The 24,029-nt window shown below is 46.5% G+C and overlaps 1 protein-coding gene across 1 annotated transcript in view; it reads right to left on the bottom strand.

Moving 5' to 3' along the window:
* The window catches only part of PDE1B (phosphodiesterase 1B), a 32,608-nt gene extending 10,087 nt beyond the window's left edge, over positions 1–22,521 (bottom strand). Inside the window, exons 1-9 of the mRNA XM_044443165.1 lie at positions 22,508–22,521; positions 13,331–13,444; positions 12,475–12,657; positions 11,612–11,678; positions 10,590–10,706; positions 9,809–9,949; positions 7,772–7,872; positions 6,761–6,886; positions 2,897–2,998 (exon numbers count right to left, since the gene is read on the bottom strand). Coding sequence (XP_044299100.1) covers positions 2,897–2,998; positions 6,761–6,886; positions 7,772–7,872; positions 9,809–9,949; positions 10,590–10,706; positions 11,612–11,678; positions 12,475–12,657; positions 13,331–13,434 — 941 coding nt within the window. The 5' untranslated portion in view covers positions 13,435–13,444; positions 22,508–22,521. The remainder of the gene's footprint in view (positions 1–2,896; positions 2,999–6,760; positions 6,887–7,771; positions 7,873–9,808; positions 9,950–10,589; positions 10,707–11,611; positions 11,679–12,474; positions 12,658–13,330; positions 13,445–22,507) is intronic.
* Positions 22,522–24,029: the final 1,508 nt, after the last annotated feature.

Here is a 24,029-nt window from a genome sequence, read left to right as displayed (position 1 = left end):
ACTATCGGGCCTATGCTGTGGCGGTGAAGGCGGCGAAAAAGAAGTTTTTTTCCGCTTCCATTGCCTCCTCACAATGCCGTCCAGCGGAGCTTTTTCGAGTGGTGCAAGGCCTGGTTCGCCTGGGTCCTAAGGAAGATCCGATGCCACCCTCAAAGGCCCGCTGTGATGACTTTGCCAGGCATTTCAGGGAGAAAATCGCTCAGATTCGTCACGAGCTGGACTCCACTAATGAATCAGAGGTCTCTGAGGAGTCGCCAATGCCACCGTCTGGTCCAAAATTACTGGAGAAATTTCAATTATTGCGGCCCAATGATGTGGACAAGGTGCTTGGAAGAGTACGTCCCACCACTTGCCTATTGGATCCTTGCCCGTCTTGGTTAATAAATAACTCCAAGCACGGGATTGGGACCTGGATCTTGGAAGTGGTTAACGCTTCTCGAGTGCCTGCCCCTTTAAAGGAGGCGGTAATACGACCGGTCCTGAAGAAAGCGTCACTGGATCCAGAGATGGCCACTAACTATAGACCTGTGGCCAACATCCCGTTTCTGGGCAAGGTGTTGGAGCGAGTGGTGGCGGGACAACTCCAAGCACTCTTGGATGAAACTGATTATCTGGATCCTTTTCAGTCCGGCTTCAGACCCGGGTACAGTACTGAATCTGCCTTGGTCGCCCTGTACGACGACCTGTGCAGGGAGAAGGACAGGGGGAGTACATCCCTGTTGGTTCTTCTGGACCTCTCGGCGGCTTTCGATACCATCGACCATGGCATCCTTCTGGATAGACTTGCGGGATTGGGGGTTGGAGGCACTGCTTTACAGTGGTTCCGCTCCTATCTCGACGGTCGATTCCAGAAGGTAGTGCTGGGGGACCATGTCTCTACGTCATGGCAGCTATGCCATGGGGTACCACAGGGCTCCATTCTATCCCCTCTGCTATTTAACATCTATATGAAACCGCTGGGAGAGGTCATCAGGAGGTGTGGGCTGCGGAATCATCAATACGCTGATGATACCCAGCTTTACCTCTCATTCTCCACTAATCCAGGTGAGGCAGTGGCTGTGCTGAACCGGTGCTTGGCCGAGGTAAGGGAATGGATGAGGGCCAATAAACTGAAACTCAACCCAGACAAGACGGAGGTCCTGTTGGTTGGCGGATCGGGCTTCGGAGAGGGTGGATTTGACCTGGTCCTGAATGGTGCAACACTCCCTCTTAGGGACAAGGTCCGCAGCTTGGGAGCACTCCTCGACCCGGAGCTCTCTTTGGAAGCTCAGGTGACAGCGGTAGCGAGGAATGCCTTCCTTCAGCTTCGGCTGATTAATCAGCTGCGCCCCTACCTGGAGTACGACTGCCTGGCGACGGTGACACACGCGCTGGTGACTTCCCGCCTAGACTTCTGTAACGCGCTTTACGTGGGGCTTCCCCTGAAGACAGTCCGAACACTTCAATTGGTGCAAAATAGAGCTGCCAGGTTGCTGACGGGGACGGGGCGTTATGCTCACATGACTCCAGTCCTCCGTCAGCTTCACTGGCTTCCCATTGAAGCCCGGGCCCAATTCAAGGTGTTGATTATGACCTACAAAGCCCTAAACGGCTTGGGTCCTGGCTACCTGAACGAGCGCTTACGTCCGTATATGCCCGACCGCCCTTTGAGATCTGCGGGAGAGTCCCTTCTCTGGGAACCCTCCATGAAAGAAATTAGGCGAGTAAGTACCCAGAGGAGGGCTTTCTCTGCGGTGGCGCCCCACCTATGGAATTCACTCCCCAAAGAGGTCCGCCTGGCACCGTCGTTACTGGTTTTTCGGCGCCAGGTAAAGACCTTTTTATTTAAACATCATTTCAATTGTTAAAACATATGATCTGGCCTGGGCAACTTCTTCTTCCTTCTCCTTCTCCTCCTATATTTTTATTTTATACTGATAATTTTAATTTTGTATTTGTAAATCAATGTATTTTTTTGTATTTTTATTTTTAATGGTAATTTATTATGTACTATTGTATTTCAATGTATTTTATCATGTTGTAAGCCGCCCCGAGGTTTCGGCAAGGGGCGGCATGGAAATGTTATAATAATAATAATAATAATAATAATAATAATAATAATAATAATAATAATGCTCTGTTATGCGAAGCACATTCTCTGCCACAGAGCTCTGGCCCCACACAGTGGGCCCATTCTCAGCACACCCATCACCGATATGGTTTAGGAAAGCACTTTGGCACACATGCGCAAAACCACTCTCTTGGGATGGGCACACCCAGCCTGCTAGTGAGCAGGTCACCTGATACCACAGGTGCAATATAACGGCGAGAGTGTCGGACTGGGTTTCCATGAGCAAAACGGGAGGACAACCAGGTCCCTTTTTACGAGGCAATGGGTGGGGATTCTGCATGGATGCTTTGTGTCCCTGTACAAAGTTATGAGTGTGTTCATGGCCATGTGCATAGGCCTTGCATATGTGGATGCAGCCCACCCAGCATCACACGTGGCCCCCGAGCCATAGAGGTTACACACCACTCAGCTAAGATCGTGATGGTCACCCTCACCAACAGAACTGGAGGGCAGTGTGGGCAAAGAAAGGAGATGGCACTGAGGAGATCAATCTCAAAACACCACCAATTATTCCTGCATCCACAGAGGCCTGGTGCCGACTCACTATCCCTGGCCTGCAGGACCAGAATTTTTTTGGAATCTCAGGACAAATGTGGGATCAAGTCCCCCAAGCTTTATCATGCCTCCTCCCATTTCTGGGAGGAGAATCCCACTTCTGTTGCATGTCCCTCTGAGTGCTAAGCCTGTTTCCCCTTTACAAGCCCAAACTGTGTTAGCTCAGCCCTCCTGCCCATTTCTGTGCACAGTCTTTTAGACTGCCAGCTCCCCACTCCTCTGGGCACTTACCGCTCAAGCTGCTGTAGGGACGTTTTCATGGATTTGACTTGCTGGAAGTGGCAGGACATGTCTGTAGCTAGAACCATTTCGATCACAAGCGACCGGAGCTCCCTGTCCCACATGAAGAAAGAGAAAGGGAGGTTCTACTCTCTCTCACACACAATCATTTTTCAGTATGTTTCCACTTCTAGCACAATTCTTTCCTCACGTCCCTTCCAGAAACAGTGAGAAATCCCCCTTCTGGGTTGCTTGAAAAGAAAAGGAAGATTCTGTCCATTTGCCTACAGGTAAGAGCTAGATTGGAGCTTGGCTGCTGCCGGCATCTTGCACAGTCTTTGAAAAAGATGTATTCCATTCCAAAATGAAACAAACAACAAAGATCCCCAAGTGGCAGGTAATATCATTGCCATGATAGCCTTCAAAATTACCTCTAATAATGACAATGATCTCTTTTAACCTGCCTTCCTCAGAATCTCAAAAGACATTGCAAACGTCTTCATGTCAATTCTGTACATCTTACTGAGTTCAGTAGGACTTACCCCCAGGAAGTGGGTATAGGATTACAGCCTGAGACCCAAACAAATGCCCTTACCGCTACTTGATTAAGAGGTAATTTATTCTCTTATAGCCAATTTTGCCACCGGGGAACACTTACTAACTTCAATCCTCCCAGCAAGGACACAGCCACTTAAATACATTTAACAGGAGGAGCCTGCCAACTTCCATCCCATTTTTTTGTCGCTGCTGTTCTGCTGATGAATGAATCCAATAGGAAATAATCATTGTAGCTACTTTGCCCTGATCATCTGCACTTGGAGGAGAATTCTGTAGCACCTCAAACCTTATTTCCTCAATTCCACATTAGATAGCGTGTGCTTCCAGACAGAGGGTTCCCAGCATTACCCAGCCAAAGGCATTGTGCAGCTATATTCTGACTTTTATTTCTTAACACATCTCTCATGGAAGAAAGAAGGACGGACAGATGGATGGAAGGGACAGAAGGAAGGAAAGAAGGAGGGAGGGAGGGAAGACAAAGTGGAGAAATAATGGGAGGGTTATGAATTAAAAACCTCTGGATCTGCTATAAAATTATATACATTAAGCAGGGCAACTGTATGAGAAAAGGCCTTTCCATGTAATGAGAAGCTGTTGATTTAAAAAACAGTGTTGGAGATGAGTTAGAGAGAGAGCAGACACTCTGGCTGTAGTGTGCACACCTCTTCTGCTTTTACTCATCAACCCACAGTTGGCTCATGCTGAGTGTGAGATCTGAACCCAGACTGCTGGATTGTTTAGGGGCTAAATGACACAGTGGTTAGCCCAACAGCAAACCATGGTTTAACCACTGAGTTATTTAGCACCTAAGGCAGGCAAACCAGGTCATACAGGCTTATCCAAACAATTATGTGTCTATGAAGCATCCAGCTACCTTATTTTAGCATTTCTAAGACTGTGCATGCAAGTCCTGATCCAACATGAACACTTATGGATTCCCACTCAACATGTACAGAAGGGGAAGAGTTCTGCAGCTGGGTTTCTCCAGATCCTTTGTTCAAACTCACATGCTTCAGTAAATTATAAGGCCGCCACTCAGAGGGGAATTCTCAAGGAAGCTGAAAGTACATGGAGCTGGCCTACAGGAAAATCAGGTGACTTGTCACTTTAAGGCATTTATTTATTTAATTTATATATTGCCCAATAGCTAAAGCTCTCTACCTGTGACCCACTCAGTAAACCTGCAAAGGAATCTCAGGGGTGGGTCAGCAATATTAGGCCAGGAAAGACAGAATGACCTCATCTAGCATACTGTATCCAGTTCTGGGCACCACAGTTTAAGAAAGATGCAGACAAGCTGGAAAGGGTTCAGAGGAGGACAACATGGATGATTCAGGACTGAAGGCAAAGCCCTATGAGGAGGAATGAAGAGAACTTGGCATGTTCAGCCTCGAGAAGAGGCGACTGAGGGGGGATATAATAGCACTCTACAAGTACCTGAAAAGCTGTCACAAAGAGGAAGGACAAGATCTTTTCTCACTCATCCCAGAGTGTAGGACATTGGGCAAAGAACTAAAGTTGGAACAAACCAGATTTAGGCTAGATATCGGGGGGGAGGGGGGGGCTCTCTGTCAGAGCAATACAACAGTGTAACCATTTGCCTAGAGAGGTGGTCAGCTCTCCCACACTAGAGACATTTAAAAAGAAACTGGACAGCCATCTGAGTGCAATGGTGTAAATTGGTGTCCTGCACCAGCAGGGGGATTGGGTCCGATGGCCTTCATGGCCCCTTCCAACTCTACTATTTTATGATTCTATGAAACTTTCAGCCAGGTGCAGCAGAAGGCTAAGGTTTTATTTGAAGTGGCAGAAAGAGTGAGAGAAAGGGGGACCATTCTGTCAGAAAGAGAAAGAACCATTTAAGGAGAAAATTGAGGCTTGAAATCAAGAGGATCTGCAAAGCAAGCACTGTAAATAGTTCAGTGATGAAATCTGGAGATGCCCAGCCCACTGTGACTTCTGCCATTTAAGCTAAAAGTCTCACCGCAAATTTCAAGACTCCCTGCATTTCCTTGTTTTATAAATGTGTGATGCTTCCTGAACCATTTCAGGGCTGTTGGGTATTGAAAGGTATATAAATATTTTAAATAAATAAATTTCTCTGTGTGTGCACACGCACATGCACAAATACACACACATGCAGACACATGAAACTGGCAAAGGTGTTTCTCACACTTTGACTTGTCATTAGCCATCTTACTTGCACCGCCTATACAATTCCTTCTCTGAAAGCAGACTCGGGGAGGTCAAAAGTATGAGGGCAGGATATGTGCTACTCAACACGCCACACAACTGAGCTACGCTCATATAACTACAAATTTCTTGCACTAGAAAGCAAGTGGAGAATGTTGCTGGACTATGATGGCTTCCATAACATTTGGAAGGCCACAGGTTTCCTACCCCTGCTACTCACGGATTGTCTGGAAAGGCCTTCATGGTTTGGGAGACTGCGGGGTTTGAGGGGAAGGGTTATGAATTTTTCAGATCTGCAGTCCAAATAAACAAAGCCCAGGAATGATTTTGCTGCTTCATCTGTTGTTGGTATGAACTTTGCTGGAGATCCATTCACTACTGCTATATAAACAACTGACATATTCTGGAATTCCAGGTGGCCAGACAATTTCTGTCATCTCCTTTAATAAATATATGAGACACAGAGACCAAAAGTGAGCCAGTGAGTTGTCTGGAAGCAGTTGATGCTTTACAGTTGGGATGGGGGATGTGTGGCCCTCCAAAAGCTATTGAGCTGCAACCATCATCTCACCCTATTGACCATGGGAGCTGCAGCCCACCAACATCTGGAAGGCCCTCCTGATATGACATATTTGAAGCTAAGTAGAGCAGACCCGTGGCCCTGATCAGTCTTCAGTGGGAGCCCCAAGCAGGCATGCCTGAACTTAAATGAAGTACTTCAGGCTGGAAACCTGAACCAAATTACCAGAGCAGCCTTCCCAAACTTGGGGCCCTCCAGATGCCTTCAACATCAGCCCCTGACAGCATGGTCAACGGTCAGGACTGCTGTGCACTGTAACCATTTAGGTCGTACTAAGTTGCAGAAGGCTATACTTGGAAGTAAACCCCACTGAACTTCGCAGGACTTTTTTCCAAGTAACTAGGGCCGTACATTAAGGTGGAATTAATGCCCCATTTCCCCATGTGAGCTGAGCTCACAGTTTACAAACAGTTTGCCTGGTTCTTCCTCCACTGCCTGGGTCCAGCCTCACCACTCCATCCCAGGACATTGTCTTCAGCTGCTAGGGTGAACGCTATCATTTCTTTGAGGGGAAGGACATGGACAGGGGGTGGACAAGGCCTCACGCAAATTCATCCTTGGTCAAGTTGATGAGGATGTTCATCTCCTCTTCCTGCATCATACGGAAGACGGCACTGATATGATGGTTCTCCAGCACTGAGCGGTCGTTGTACAAAATGGCTGTGTCTGACCTGCGAGGAAGGAAATGCTCCAGTTCAGAGGCAATGTTAGCAATGCTGACTGCAAAGGCGTGTCTGGGCAGCCTGGGTGCGGGATGCATCTCTCCCCTCCAACGTGGAACTGTAGGCAGCGGGATCAGCAAAGAATTGCCTATGGCAGCCTCTCCAAACTCCAGCTCCCCCAGTGGTTTTGCACAAGTTCCTTAATCCCTGAGCACTGGCCAAACTGGCTGGGGAGGATGGGAGTTACAGTCCAAGAACATCTGTAACCCAAGGCTGATCTAAGACATCTCCCTTCTTTTATCAGCCAAGAAACAGTGTTCTTGGAGGAAAGGAAGAAGAGACTAGACTAAACTAAGAGTGAAGAGAGCTGGGCCACAGCTCTCTTCACTGGGAAAGAGCTGGGAAATACTGTTTGGAAGGTTTGAAGCGTACGGTTTGATAATTCAGGACAACAACCTGGGCCTTATTCTAATGAAGAGAGCTGAGATTCTGGACATATTCAAAACAGTAGGAACATAGCAAGCTGCCTTCTTTGGGCCAGAATGTTTGCCCAGAGCAGCCAGGGCTATTATTCTTGACTTCTTCCCCAAACCCTTTAACCAGAGATAGTAGAGATTGAATGTGCAAGCTTCCAACTGCAAAACCTGTGGCCAACCACTGAGTTACACCCTCTGTACCAGTAAATGGCTCATCACAGCCTTTCCCAATTTGGTGGCCTCCAGATGTTTTGGATTTCCATTCCCCAACGGCATGGCCAGTGCTGGAAGTTGCAGTGCAAAACATACGAAGGGCACCAGGCTGGAGAAAGCTGACTTATATTCACCCATTAGGCCAATGAGAATGCACACCCCTACCCAGTCTTCACACACAGCCTGGCAGAGCATCATTACTCACTTGGTTTGGATGTGGAAGCTGTTGGTGGTACCTGTGTGCTCATAATCGTGGATTGCAGCTGCAAAGATAATGGCCAGGACCTCAATTTCTGTCAGGCAGTGCTGTGTAGTGGGGAGAGACAGAAGACATCACCAACACATCATACCCTAAATGGGGACATGGGGCTAAGGCATCTGCTCGACATCTGAGCTGGCCCATAAGAGGCCTGTTGCAAAGTCCACCTCCTGAGGGTTGGGATTGGCCAGCAACCTAACAGGGCCTTTAGTGCAACGCCTCCCCACTTGCAGAAGTCCAGGTTAGGCCAGCCTTATTGTTGATATCTTTTAGGCCGGCATGGGCAGAAAACAGCACTCCAGACATTTGGAATGCCTGCATTCCTGACCACCGGCCAAGCTGGAAGAGACTCCTGGGAGCTGAAGTCTTTAAATCCAGAGAACTACCTTCTACACACTCCTACTTCAGACAACTGGGGAAAACAATAACGTCCACCAAACCTGTAACAGTTAATGTTGCTCTCTATTATTTATCACTCATCCCCAGCTTTAAAATACATTTTAGGTGTTTGTATTTTAATCTTTACATTTTTACTGTACATTACCTCAAGCAATCATGGACTGGAGAGGCAACCCTCAAATATTATAAATAAATGAACTGCAAAATAAAGCCAGCCCATGCTTTAAATAAATAAATTTGTCTGTTGGTGTCTTTATTGGGCCACAAGACAACTTTTTTTTCTGCTATAAGAGATCATCCAAGCCACCTGTCTGAAACAGACCATGGTTTGTGAACGATTGCAATGAAGGTAGAACATAGTATACAGCATGCTGTAGGACACAGCTCAGGCTGTTGCTTCCCCCTGGGAGAAAAAAAGGTTGCACTTCTTTTCCACTGCTTTTAGTTGAAAAATTACCTCGATCTCAGACATCCACGTGCTGGAAGAGATATACCTGTTGGGTTTTCTGCCCGTCATAGAATCATAGAATAGTAGAGTTGGAAGGGAAGGGGCCAATAAGCTCCTGAAATCCAACCCCCTGCTCAGTGAAGGACTCCAAGGTAAATCATCCCTGACAGATGGCTGTCCAGCTGCATCTCGACCTCCTCCAATGTGAGAGAGCCCACCACCTCCCTAGATCATTGGATCCTTTGTCATATTGCTCTGACAGTCAAGAATCTTTTCCTGATGACTATCTGGAATCTGCTTCCTATAATTTGAGCCCAGCATTCCATGTCCTGCATTCTGGTGTGGCAGAAAATTGATCCTGACCCTCCTCAGTGTGCCAGCCTTTCAAGTAAAATGCTATCTCATCTCCCCTCATTCTTCTTTTCTCTGGGCTATGCACACTCAGTTCTTTCACTCTCTTCTCACAGGGCTCTGTTTCCGGACCCCGAGCATCCTTGTTGCTTCCCTCTGAACCCCTCCAGCCTGTCTACGTCCTTCCTGAAGCGTGGTGTCCAGGACCGGGTGTAATACTCAAGATGGGGCCTATCTACCACTGAACAGAGGGGTACCAACACCTCGTGCAGTTTGGCAGTTGTGCTTCCATTAATGCAGCTCCATCGCGTAACCTTTAAAGTCACAGAACCCCTATCAGAAATCAGATGTGACAAAAGAAGAGGAGGGGGATTGGTGGGGAGAGAAGGAACTCATTCAGTGAAGCTTTGCTAGCCAAACTCTTTTCTGGCATTGTGCTGATCTGGGGGAGACCACTAGGGGTCACTAAGATATTTAAGTAAATGATTAAAATCAGGATTTTCAGGAATTTCCATAAAGGAGGTTCAGAGGCCAAAAATAATAGGCATCTCTCATTCCTGTGACTGAAATTAGCCCTATGTGGGTTGGCTCAGCCCAGTTTAAAAGCACATGTTTTAATCTAAGTGCACTAGATTAATAACCAAGGCCTCTGCAGAGGTTCCACATCCTGTGGAGACGGAGAGTAAGAGTCTAGCTCTCTTGGTATGCAGCACAAATGCATCTCAGCTATGGGGCTGGCTGATGGAGCATTCCCTGAAGTGGCTAATCCTCATGGTGACCCTTACCACCATGCCAGTGCGAAGCAGGAAGCAGTGTACAGTTTGAGTGACGTCAGCAGCATGTATCTGGTTGTGGTAAGGGTTCTTGTATTTCCCATAGCCGGCCTCCAGCGCGTCCAGGAAGGTCATGAGGTACACCGTGGGGATCTGAGGAAGGATGAAGAGGATAATGCTGCAACAGGCAAGCTTTGGTGATAAGAGTGGCCAAGCAGGGCCAGCCCGACTATTAGGCAAAGCGAGGAAGTTGCTTCAGGCAGCTGTTTGTGGGAGGTGGAGGTAAGATGTGAAAGGAAAGTGCTGCAGGCCACATGGCCTGCATCCCGAGGCTGGTTTTCTGCCCTCAGGTGATGTGGAGGACTCTGTTCCACTGCAGGCATCGCCAGCAACTGCCATCCCAGCCAGCTTGGTGCATGGAACAGAATGGGGCAAAGGACCATTTTGTCCTTTGCCCAAGGAAGCAGCATGTATAGGGCAGGCCCTGTGGCCAAGCTGACTCATGGCCCATCTAGCTCAGCACCAGTGGTGGCTCTCTGGAAGCTCAGAAGGGGGTCTTTCCCAGCCCCACCTAGAGACTCCAGGAACAGGTGGCAGGACTCTCTTCATACAGCATGGGGGGACCGAATGCATTGGCAGTGGTGATGAGCCCAGGGCCCTGCCAAGGCTGTCTGTGCCCCTGCGTGCAAGACCTCCGCAACAGTCCTTCCCACAATGCTCTCTCTCTCTCTCTCTCTCTCTCTCTCTCTCTCTCTCTCTCACACACACACACACACACACACACGTTTCTTACCTTGAAGCGGCTGTTGAGATTGTGGCGGGTAAGCAGCTCAAAGACAATTGTGCGCAAGGCATGGTCTTCACTCACTTTATTCAGCGCGAAAACATCAAAAAACCAGAGGTCAAGAGTCTGCTCAAGGAAACAAACAAACAAAAACAGGGAGGTTCACTCTTGTTTGTTACAGCTATGCAAAAAGAGCTTATACTGGGAAAACGGAAGGAATGATGGCCCTCTTTAATCAGGAAATGCCCTAACAGTAAATTCTCAAAGGTGGATGAGAATAGAGCTGAATAAAAAGGTAAAGGTAAAGGTTTCCCCTTAACATTAAAGTCCAGTCATGCCTGACCCTAGGGGCAGTGCTCATCTCCATTTCCTAGCCAAGGGAGCCGGTGTTCGTCCGCAGACAGCCTCCGTGGACATGTGGCCGGCATGACTAAACACCAAAGTGCACGGAACTCTGTTACCTGCCCATCAAAGTGGTACCTTTTTATCTACTTGCATTTGCATGCTTTCGAACTGCAAGGTTGGCTGGAGCTGGGATGGAGCAACAGGAGGTCATCCCATTGTGCAGATTCAAACCAGCGACCTTTTGATCAACCAGCCCAGCAACACAGCAGTTTAAACCACTGTACCACCTGCATTCCATAGAGCTGAATAGGAGCTAGGAAACCATTTTCCAGGGCCACCCTTTAACCTTGGGTGGTCTGCAATGTGAAAGTCAGAACAAAAAGAGTTCCTCTGAGCATGTGCAAAGTACCTTTCCCCTTTTCAGTGACCACCTACAGCTGGCCCCTACATGTTTTGTAGTCATTGATTCCTAGTCAGAAATATAACTTTCAGGAAAAGTTAAGCTCCTGTTTAGGAGTGGACCAAGGGGAACAATGAGAAAAGCTTGCTTGGCTCATGCAGCTGGGGCTATTCTATACACACTGAACTGAGAGTAAGCCCCATTAAACTCAGTGGGGCTTACATATGAGAAGCTATGCATAGGATTGTTGCACCACGAGTTGGGCATCCCCCTAAGAAGTTGTTACCTTCAAGCAGTTGATGACTGAGGCAGAATAGTTGGGCCCCACAGCCGTGTACGTCCGACGGAACATCCTGCAGGGCAGAGAGCAGCAGGTCAGGCTCCCTTGGAACATCGTGATTATTTATGGATGATATTTATATCCCACCATGTTTTCCTTGTAAGGAACTCAAGGCAGCCTGCCTAATGCTCTTTCTCCTTCTCCTCTCCATCTTATCTACACAACGCAATCCTGTGATTGGCTGAGATTCTGTGATTGGCCCAAAGTCACCCACTTGGCTCCATGACTGAGTGGGGACCACAACCTGGAGCTCCCAGGTCCCCGGTCCTTTGCTTTTAACCACCACCCCACCCTGGCTCTCCAACCAGCTGAAATAATAATACCAAGCAGTCTACTAAATTACTGCTGCTTGGAGGCACCTGCCCAGTCCCCTCAGGCAGATAGCACACCAGCCCTTTTCACATGGGACATCAAATGTCAGGCACATGGGACCTGAGCCCCCTTACCCTCTCTGCTAGGGTCAGCAGTCTTCCATCTTTCAAAGCCCAGGGCTGCCCTTTCCATCCAAACAGCAGCACAGGACTTGCTCTTGATTTGTGTACCCTATATATTAATTTTGCTCATGCAAAATCCACCGTGGCATCTCAACTTCCTCTGGCTTTCTTTTTTCTCTCTGCCCAACCCTGCCCCTCTCCCTTCTTTCTCCTTCCCTCTTCAAAATGCAGCTGGATGCTGATGCTGCTTTTCTGGCTCACAGCCCACCTACTGAACTTGAGGCTGAAGCTGTGAGATGATGGCAGAGCATCCCCCATCCCTCACATTCCAGTCCCAAACCACACCCATCTGGGATAAAGGGACAAAATCCAGACCTCTCCACAAAGATGCCAGCTTGAACAGCATGGACGATGCTGCGGAACTTGGGCTTCTCCTCGGAACGACGCCCCTTGGCCCGCGTCTGCTGGGTGAAAGTGGAAGCCAGCCAGTCCCGCACCTCTGAGGGTACTGCGTCAGACTTGATCTCTTGGAGCTCATCTTCCGTGTCCAGGATCTGCCTGAAACAGGAATGGCACCAGCAGGGAAGTGGTAGGAGATGGAGGGAGACAAACAATAAGCACTGCAGTGTGAAAGGCAGGAGGCAGAACTGCAAACGGCACCAAAAATATGAATATTTTGTTCCATAAATATTTTATAAACTTCCTCGAATAAACCATTCGTTTCTTTAGCCGGTATTAACTTCTCAAATTCAGAACAATGTCTTCAGGGCTTGCACTCAGTTCACATTATACTTGTCCTGGAAATATTAAAAATAAGCTTGTTTGTGTCCACCCATCAATATCAAAATATGCTGATGTGAGGATGCAAACACAAGACAGAGACAGAGCCCAGGCATAGGGGCAAGGGTCTATAACTGTGTCCCTAGTTTCAGCAAGGTCCAAGGATGCTGAGTACTTTATTTCCCAGAATGCCCTTTAGGGGGCATTCCAACTCTTCCTACTGCCCTCATATGGCGTCAGTCTACCCAGGGTCCACCCTCTCAAGGAAGCTTCACATGGATTAGGCTCTGGAAGCTGGCTGGTCCACAGCACTGAACCATTTCTGCCAGTATTCCAGCCACTAAGCCTGACATCATCTCCTTATGACTTACTCTAAGATTCCTCAGACACTCCACTCCTTAAAGTGGGATGGAGAAAGGCACACACAGCTGCCCGAGTCCCATGACCTCACCTGGTCTCATCTATGTAGACAGCTTCCAGCAATGAAGCAGTGTACTCCAAGTTCTTCTTCAGCTCATCAATATTCACGTCTCCTGTCTCCAGCTGTTTCACCATGTACCTCAGCCTGCAAAAAATGGAAATGAACATAAAGAGGGAAATCATGAGGAAAGTGGGAGTGGGGAAGACCCTTCTGGCACAGCAGAAGCTGTCAACACCCTCTGCAAGTAGAAGAAAGATAGCCCTTTCAAAACCCAAACCATGTGCACCAGTGAGAAGGTTCAAACGAAAGTCGATGTGGAGGTGATCCCACTGAGAGCAGTGAAGCACAGAATCATGGGATAGTAGAGCTGGAAGGGGCCAAGGAGGCCATCAGGTCCAACCCCCTGCTGCTGCAGGACTCCAAGTTAAAGCATCCCAACAGGTGGCTCTCCAGCTGCATCTTGAGTGCCTTCGATGTGGAAGAACCCATGACCAGTCCCTGGGACATTGTCTCCATGGTCGTGTTGCTCTAACAGTCAGGAAGATTTCTTGATGTCCAGCCGGAATCAGGCTTCCTGTAACCAGAGCCCATTATTCCATGTCCTGCACTCTGGGACGACAGAGAATTGATCCTGGCCCTCCTCAGTGGGACATTCTTTCAAGTACTTGAAGATGTGGTACCATATCTGACCTCAGCCTTCCCTTCTCCTAGTCCAACCATAAGGACCACTGAGTTTTAAGACTTAGACCAGCAACCAGGAACCTTCCTGTCCAGTGATTAATGGAGACTCCATTCAATGCCCTACTATCCAGACAGGTTATGTTGGTGGGTACTTAAGATGGGGCCTTTGCAGGAGCAGCAGCGTGATCAAGGAACTCCCTCCAGAGAGGGGTTAGATGTGTTCTTTCCTTATGCTGCTTCAGATGAGCAGTAAAGTTTGTTCTGTTCTATGAGGCTTTTAATGTGTGATGTTCCATTGTTCTTGAATGTTAATGCCACTCTTACATTTAATTGACTGGCGGCAGGGATGCTCTTATCTTTCTTGGTCTTATGTAAAATTTTAATGTTTTTTTATGATACATCACCCCAGGCACTTGGTAGGCACAGGCCACAATTTATTGATTTAATAAATGAATGAACTACATGCTACATGCTAATGAGTACAATAAAAAAATCTGATGGTCACTTTTGTTAGAGAAAAGCCATTTTATTTATTTATTTATTTATTTATTTAGCAAGCTTCTATGCCGCCCCATTCGCCGAAGCCTCAGGGTGGCTCACAACAATAAATAAATACATATTAACCATATTATCCATTGGGAGATGGATTCCCTTTGGAGGCAAAAGCAATGAATGGGGGAGGACTGTTTTGGGAATGAAAGAGGCTGTGGTTCTTGGCATGCCTTTCAGGGCCAGGGTGACACGGACTCTTCAGATGGTGAGGGTGAGCCCTGAGAAATGAGGCCTCCAGATAGAGAGATGGAAGAGGCAGAAGAGCTTATCCCAAGCTCCGAGATAAGCCATCTCCTGGTGTTCAGGCAGACCCTGACAATAGCCAGAGTCTGCAACCACCAGAGGAGGGCATGGGACAGGAATCGCAGCAGCCTGGTACAAATTTTGGCCCCATGATGCACTGTTGGGAGACAAGAACTAGACAACTAGAGGGGCTGCGTATAGCTAGGAGGCAGACCTCTCTCCAGAAGGGCCTCCCAGAAGTGTGGGGTCCAGGGTTACTCAAAAGAAGGGAAGCAGTTTCTAGTTCGGGTTCAATGAACCACTCTGAGCATGCTCTGGGACTCCTTCTTTGCTGATTGTGGTTTGCTGGATGTACAGTGGAGAATAAAGAGCTTGTGCCAAAGAACTGTATGTTGTTTTGAAAGGGAGAAGGGCAAAGCTAGCTCCCAACAGACTGTACCCACAAAAGCAGTTGAAAAAGTTGGGTTCAACCCCCTCCCCCAAGAGTTCCACCAACACAAATGTCCATCTCCCAAAGCTGCCTGGCCAACTTATTACAGGAATTTCCACAGGATGTGCCATTCAGTCCAAATTCCATCTCAGTCAGCCCCAGGCTATGCAGAAAACCAGCCTGAGGTTGACTGGGAAAATGTGCATCAGCCAGAAGCTGACACATGTTCTCAATCACCTTGTGGCATGTTAAGCCCTTAGTAGAGGTTGTCTCGGTGGCCTCCCCCTCCCACAAAAGAACCCAAGCAGAACAACTGTTTCAAACACAGAAGCAGGGTCAACAGGAGGGTTAAGCAAACTTCTTGTTGGTCCAAATGGCAGGACAAGAACCAAAGACTTGAAATGAGAGTTTTCTGCTAAGAGCTATTTGATGGTATAACAAACTCCCTTGGAAGGAGTAGCTGCTCCATCTCTTACAGACCCATCTCTTACAAATGTTTTCTTACAAGATTTCTGCCCAAAATTGGGAGAAGGGGACCAGATGACTCCTTAGACCACTTCCAGCTCTAAAATTCTATGCTCCTATATGAAACAGACAACAGCTTATCTTATTCAGCCACCTCTAATGCTCCTCAAGCCTGCAGGTAGCCTTGGTGATGTCTTGAGGGATATCAGACAAAATTTCAGCATATGTGCCTCTACTTAGCTCTGCGAAAGGGAGCGGGGCTGCAGGGAGGTCAAGAAGCTTCCTGAAACTAATGTGCCCACATTGGTCTGGTGATGTTCTCTGAAATCAGTGGGGTCCAGTTTGCTTGCTGATCTGAGCCACTCTCCACTTCACAGGAGCTGAGTCTAAGTGGAATTTGGAAAATGACCGAGTTTTCAAAATGGCACTAAATTCTTCACTGCATCCTGTCTGACTGGAGCAAAATCGTGCATTCAGTTCTCATCTCTCCAAGACTGGTGACTTTTTGTTCTGTCATTATAAAATACACAAAATGTATACAACTGCGGCTGTGTACTTGCTTCTGTACATTGGTTGTGCTTCACTCCCCCTGCACTGAACCTACCTGTACTGCAGGGGGCGCTCCTACATTGGGAACCTGGCAAGACCAACAAACATGTGAGTCAATGTGTATCTGGCCATCTGCTAGAACACTGCTAGTTTAAAAACAGGCCTTCCAGCTCAGCTGAGTGTTTGGTCCATAACATTTCAATTCCGATTAATCAGCCCTGTTGTAACACGTGAATGACAAAACAGACAAACACCAAACATCTTCTGACAAATCAGATGCAGAAGTCATCAGAGCAAGATTATCCTTTCAATGCAAAGGCAAAAACTACTCCCTCTATGCCATTTCCTGAGAGTTAGAACTACAGGTTGAGAGAAAGATAGAGCTGCCACCAAAAATGGAGGCTCTTTATTGGGTATCCCACTCTCTAATGCACAGAACACCACAGACTGGTTGTCCTGACTAGCCCTGGGTGGGTGGGGAATGAAAACATGCAGCATGGTGATCTCAAAGCAAGAGGGCAAGTTGTACTATATATTAAGATCATGGCACAGACCTGCCAGTTTTGGCAACAAAGAATTCTTGCAACACACTGTTCCACCCCCAGACAGAGTATCTTCTCATTAACCATTGAATGAGAAATTATTTACCATACACCTGTTTTCCTTTTCTTGCTTATGATTTCAAAGGCTACATATATTGCAGCTGCTTCCTAATCTAGTTTCCCCATAGTGAAGAATCTCTCTGGAAGGTTTGGATGTGAGAAGTAGATAATTACTGGGACTAACAGACTAGAACAGTTAAGGCTATAGATCACTTGGTGATTAATAAGAGTATTGTGACCAACACAAACTAATAGACTACAAGATGTAATCGGTAGACGTGGCATTAAACTTTTGAACCTAGAATCTAAAGTACGGCTGAGTAATTAGCTAATGTATATTAGTGGTGCCTCCTACTATGACTCAGAGGGTTATTAACATGAACATGGGACGTATGAGCAGGTGGGGGTAACATACCAAGGAGTAGTATGATGAAGGCGGACGGAGAAGAGTGTGAATTCCCAGTATCCCAGCCAATGGGAGAAAGGAGGCAGGGACTTTGCGTGTGAAGTAGGGAATAAAAGGCTGTGTAAACTGCTCCTCCAGTGCACTACCTTTGGGGTGAGTGCCTGGTCTGGCCAGAACGTTTTAAACCTGTTGCTGCTTGGTACTTTGCCTCCCTTATCATCATTGCTTGGATTTCATTCCTCTGATCCATCTATCAGAGCTTGGAGAAGGAAAAGAAGCTGAGCAGACTGGGAGAGCACAAAATACAGACACATGAGCACATGCTACAGTATGTCTGGGCCTTTAATGGAAAAAGACAATGAGATGAAGAGAAAGAGAACACTAAAAGTTTCTGGCAGTTTGTAGGCCAAAATACAAACACAACTTCCATCATCCCTCACCAGCAGCGCCAAAGTGAGGTCTGTTGGCAGTTGTAAGCTAAAACAATTGGAGGGCCACACGTTGCCCAGCCCATTCTAGCAGACAGCTGCTGAACCTAGACATGCTGTGGATGAAATGTCCAGGTTGCTCCCAGGGGTGTCCATCCAGATGTAGGCGTGTCAGTCTGCCTTCAGCAATGCTCCTCTTGTACTTTGCAAAACAAGACCAACATTGCAAAGGTGTTTTCTTATCTAAAGGAAACCAAAATGGGTACCAATTTCCCCTGAAGCATCTCCCTGCCTAGGGATGTGGTAAGCCTCTCACAATAAATATTGTCTGGTCTCCTAATCACTGAGAAACAGGAAACATTCTTTTTCCCTTAAATGTGACCCTAAATGCTTGAGGTAGACATGTTCTCCCACAGGAACCGAAAAGATCAATGAATATAAAGACGCATGCATGCAAACACACACAGAGTCGATTCGAGCCATGGCCCATGGATTCCCATGGATCGAATTCTGCCCTTAAGTCGAGAGAAAGATTTACTGGGCTTAGCCACAAGAAGTTGCTGGGTATATATAATTCTTATATCTTTCCACTGCCTACAAATTAATTTTCAGGTGCCAATTTTGTAATTACCCCAGACTGGACAATACAATGTCAAATGAGATAAAATATTATCCTCTTGCAGAATTGAATTATTGCATGCTTATTGGTTTCCTTTCTTGTTTGCCTACAAAGGTAACTGCCTAGGGAATTGTGGAAGGCTGTGGGTTCCGTTTTATGGAAAGACAGAGCATTGTGCAAACCTACCTTTGATAAGCATTGTATATGGGTACTCTCTCTGAAAATTCAATTAGCTTTTAATAATAAAACAAAAGAATAATACAACAGTACTCATTTTTGCTAGATTAGTCCAAGTTGGCTGAGTTTCAAACAGCAGAGGAATTAAGTAATTTCATTATGACAACAACACAAATAATACGTGCCAAAAACTGGGGAGAACAAAAGATACCATCAGTTAAGGAATGGATAAGAAAACCATGAGATTATGTAATAATACAGATGTGTGTGCGCTTTCCTGTCCAAGGAAGGAGACAACAATTAGATGCTTTTATTTCAAAACTAGCAACCTTCCGTTGTTTATGTGAAGAGAAAATTGAGTGTAAGGTTTGTTAAAAGGTAATGCTTTTTTGTGTGTTATGGAATGATTGAACATTCACTCACCTCACAGAAGAGCATTTTAAAGGCCCTATCAGCATTCATTAAATCTCATCAGATCAAAGGTCCAGTTCCCTTCATCCTTTTTTAGCCCTCGTTCTTTAAGCAAAAAGAAAATGACAGTCACTGTAGACAAACCGGATAAAGAACGGGTGCTTTCACACCAACGGTTCCTAGGGCTACCAATTCCATCTTCTCCTCCATAACAGAATTGCAGGGGTATGGGGAAAAAAAAGACCAAAGCAGGAGCAGACAGAAGAAACGTGAGGTTTACAAGTGCAAGATGCTACCAAATGGAATCTTTCCCAATGCCCTCTGCTGACAATTCTGCAAAAGTCCCAGATGACTACACAATAAAATCTTTCCCTGTAGCCAATACCACTGGGAGCTAACTTTCTAATAATATGCAGGTGTGCTAATATTAAAAATATTTGAATTGTGCAGTGAGGAGGGCTGATCCCATCAACCCCACTATTGGTCATTCAAACATGGCCCCAGCCTCACAAGAGCAGTTGGCCCAGAACAACTGCTGCACAGCCATGGCAACATGTAAAAGGCCCTTCATGTCCCTGGGAATATTTATGCAAATTTCATGCAAATTCCATCTATGTTGGTGTTTAGGGAGAGGGCTTGTTTGCTGAAACGTGCCATGAGGCTGCCTCCCACCCCACCCCACCCCATCCCAGAAACCAACTGCTCCCATGATGATCCTAGAGGGTGGCTTTCCTGTGCCCAAAGGAGTCTGCCTTCCCATCTTCCCATCTCCCTTCCCATCTTCAGGACACTCATATGCCGCAGCTGCTTCCACACTGCCACAGCTTAAGGCTGCTAAACCAGGCCAAGACCTTTCAAGAGCCATGGCCTCAGTTAGGGTGGCAATGCAGCCAACTGGCTTAAAGGTAGCCAAGCTGTTCTAGAAGGCTTCCTGATCCGCTCCTCGTTGGAGCAACATGTGTGCAACTCTGCCTAGTCTTCCAGCCCACTCGGAGCTTTCCATGGTGCTGATCTTTTCCTGCCATGCTGCTCTGACAAGGTGCCAAGCATGACCCCTGAAAAGGATCTGACCCAACCCAGTGCCTTGTGGCTCAGACTACAGAGCAGAGCAATCCTCAAGGCAATCCTCAACACGAAACAGTTCCGAGGAGGGGAAGATTTGAGGCAGAAGCTCCTCCCTCATGGCCTTGTGCACCCCATGTTAGTTCTGCAGAATAGGAGTGCAGCTGTCTGTCTGCTCCTGGAGTTTGTTTGCTTTTATTGATCCTCTCTAATGATGGGAATTAAATGCTTTAATTCCATATCAATATTATCTCTAATGATCCAAAACATTAATCTGGAGTTAAGGTCTCTTCTGATTTGCTACAGTTCGTGTGGGGAAGGGAAGGGAAGGGAAGGGAAGGGAAGGGAAGGGAAGGGAAGGGAAGGGAAGGGAAGGGACAAACTGCACTGTAGAGGTGGTAAAGAGATTTGATAGAAAGAGGCTAAATCAGGGAATGGAAACATATTGTTGCTGGGGTGCCCCACATCATCCCTCATCATTGGCTATGCTGGCCAAGATTGATGAGAGTTATAGTCCATCAAATTTGGAGGGGCACACCTTGCCCTGCCCCTGGTCATGGCTGAGACAGGCAGATACAATTATCCAGTGGGCAATGCTTGGGTGCAGCCGACAGTGCTGCACAAGGAACTGGGGGCTTCAGAGCAACCCCAGAGATGCCACTGCCGAGTTTCTCTGCCACTAGTCACTCCATTTCCCTTGACTCAGTGACAGAACAGTTATGGAGAAGCAAACCCACATGCCCAGAAGCAAGCAAAATGGTGCCCTTGGCCCAGCTCCCAAACCTAGCTCTCTAGAGCAGTGGTGGGCAGAAAGTAGCTCTCGAGATAATTCAGCCTTCAGCCCCTGTGCTTTCTCACCACTGGCCACAAAGGCAGGACTTCTGGCAGTTGCAGTCCAAAATGTCTGGAGATAAATTCTCCACCCATCCCTGTTCTGGTGTGTATGCAAGGGTTGCACGCACAAGTCTGCACATGCACATTAATTATATAGTGCAGAGCCTTGCTTTAAAACATGAAAAAAAGCCGGCCTCACACTAATGTATCCTGGCAATTTCCTCAAGTGCTAGAGAAAACATCTCAGCTATTTCTACCCACCCATTCCCCTGATCAGTTGGCAAACCCAGCGCAACTTGTCCACTGAAAGGTAATTGCATGAAAGGCATAGGAAGCAACTTTGCAACTCCAGATTCTGGTAGCAAATCTCTGCAAAGGAAGTGGCTTGAAATTGGAAACTCAATTCATAGGTAAATGGAGGCAGCCACCAAAGATGGGGACACTTGGGGGGAAGTGGTAGCCACCCACTATTCTTCCTGAGCCCCAAATCTACCACCTTCCCGCCCCCAAGCAGCAGCAACTCCTAAGCTGGTGTCCTGCCATGGGCTAAAGCAAGTGCAGGGATTTAAGAAAAGCAATGAGAAACTTCAGTCAACACACATGGGCATATTTTTCCTTACTCCACCCAACATGGGGGGAGGGGAGCTATAGGGAATGTTACACTCTTGCCTGCTGCATGTGGCGGACCCCACTTGGATCAGCTAAGCTGTATGCATGTAATGCTCTGTGCAGTTCAGTCACAGACTAGGCTGTTGAAAAAGGTACCTAAACAGGCAAGAGGGGCCACCGCTCCATGCCATGAACCCCATCAGACTTCATGCTCTCCTCCCAGGACGCATGTTAGCACCACCATGGCTTCGTTTCGCAGCATTTGCAGGGCCCCAGCTGCACGGAGAAGGCGGCCCCTTTACCAGAACCGAAGTAAGATTAACGCCTGGTCTGCTTTTTGGTTCTGTCTGTGGAAAGGTAGAATGGGGGCATCATATTTTCTTAAGGTAGTAAGATGTCACGGAAAACATAGGAAGCGTTACTGCGATCCCACAGATGAAGCCATGGCTTCCTGTGACACGACCACAAAGACTGCAACCAAGGTGGCACCTGCCCCACAGGGCGCACTAGCCCCTGTGTGATAACCTCCACATCACTGTGGCATGACACATTTCAAGCTGCCTTAACCAAATTTGGACAATGCGGCTCGGGACCCATCAAGCCTGCTTCAGAAGAACGAGCACAGGAGCATTGTTGGCTGAGTTCACAGGAAAATATGGTTCATTGAATCATTTCAAAATGACAGACAGCTGTGTATTTCATTGCATTTATACTGATCGCAGATTGCATATTGTGACCAGCCAGAATGATGAATGATGGGATGTGATTACCAAACCTTACAAATAATTAAAAATTGCATACAGGCAATCGTACCTATATGACTGGAATATCTTGCTGGATGGTGCATAACCATTCACATAATTTTCTCTTCCAAATGGGGGAATTTCAGGGTGTAGGAACCTGCCAAAAAATGCCTAGAGAACAAGTGTTTTGAGGCATTTAATAAATATAATAAATGAACACATAATAAAGTGGCTGGTGTAGGGATATTGTTTCCATTACAAAACACTGACTTCCAAATATAATCTCATTAGAAATTAAGTGATGTTCAATGTTAAAATACCTTTGAGTGCAATCCCATGCACGTTAAGACAAATGCTAGCACATTCTAGCTTAAAGCTCTCACTGCCACTAACGACAAGCCTTTCAACCTTTTAAATGATGAAATAAATATGCTCACATGTTTTGTAACTAGGCCCTGAAAATTATACTGATATTTATATATACTGAGCATATTTATTATACTGATATTTATATATACTGAGCTAGCATTTGTTTCATCTCTTTTGCTTTTGGCTCTGTCCACCCCTGGAATGCAGGCCTGAGAGCTTCTTGAAAAATGTTTCAACAACCTTGGTTATACCATCACCAACTCAGGTTCAGGCATTTGGAATGTTTAAAAAGGTCTCCTTAGTGGTGGCATCCTGGAATGCCCTGCAGCTGGAACCTAGGAAGATACAGTGTCAGACCTTTGGTCCAGCTAGGCCAATATTGCCAACACTGACAGGGCCTCCCCAGGATATCAGGTGGAATTTTTTTCATTGTCACACCTGGAGATACTGGGGACTGAACCTGGGAACTTCTGCATGAAAAGCTGGTGTTCAGCAGGTGTTGTGCCCCTCCGATCTCAGGCACTGATTTTTTCCATCCTTGCTACTTTGACATTTTGCAAAGCCAGAGGTGGAATGTGGGGCTTCATTCAAGGATGTGCTCTAACAGCTGATCTCCCGCTCTACCTGTGAAGGTTAGACTGGCACCAACATTTAATAGCTTTTGGCACTGAGCAAAAATAATTATTGCAAATATTGTGACAGCATTGGGATTACTTTATCATGAAGGGTTGGATATAAAAAACTTCATAAATAGATACAAATTACAAATCTACAGTCTTGACTACAGAAGAAAACAATCCATACTCCGTTTTGCATTTCCTTAGCTGCTAACAAAAGCAATCCTGTTACAAATTTCTGTTTGGTTATACCTATTTCAATATATTGGTTCAAACCATCTCTCCTGCAGATCATGTTTTGCATTCTCTGATATGAAACTTTAAAGGTGCATGTTTAAACAAGAAAAAAAAAATCTTGTAACTCCCAGCTGACTGAGAAATGCTGGGGATTGTATGATTTTTTTTTCTCTTAACATGCATGGGATCGCACTCAAAGGTATTTTAACATCGAACATCACTTAATTTCTAATGAGATTATATTTGGAAGTCCGTGTTTTGTAATGGAAACAATATCCCTACACCAGCCACTTTATTATGTGTTCATGCCTCAAAACACTTGTTCTCTAGGCATTTTATGGCAAGTTCCCACACCCTGAAATTCCCCCATTTGGAAGAGAAAATTACGTGAATGGTTATGCACCATCCAGCAAGATATTCCAGTCATATAGGTACGATTGCCTGTATGCAATTTTTAATTATTTGTAAGGTTTGGTAATCACATCCCATCATTCATCATTCTGGCTGGTCACAATATGCAATCTGCGATCAATATAAATGCAATGAAATACACAGCTGTCTGTCATTTTGAAATGATTCAATGAACCATATTTTCCTGTGAACTCAGCCAACAATGCTCCTGTGCTCGTTCTTCTGAAGCAGGCTTGATGGGTCCCGAGCCACATTGTCCAAATTTGGTTAAGGCAGCTTGAAAT

The sequence above is a fragment of the Varanus komodoensis genome, unplaced genomic scaffold (assembly GCF_004798865.1).
Source record: "Varanus komodoensis strain SLA01 unplaced genomic scaffold, ASM479886v1 scaffold41, whole genome shotgun sequence".
Taxonomy (NCBI): Eukaryota; Metazoa; Chordata; class Lepidosauria; order Squamata; family Varanidae; genus Varanus; species Varanus komodoensis.
This window is presented reverse-complemented; position numbering and strand designations above follow the sequence as displayed.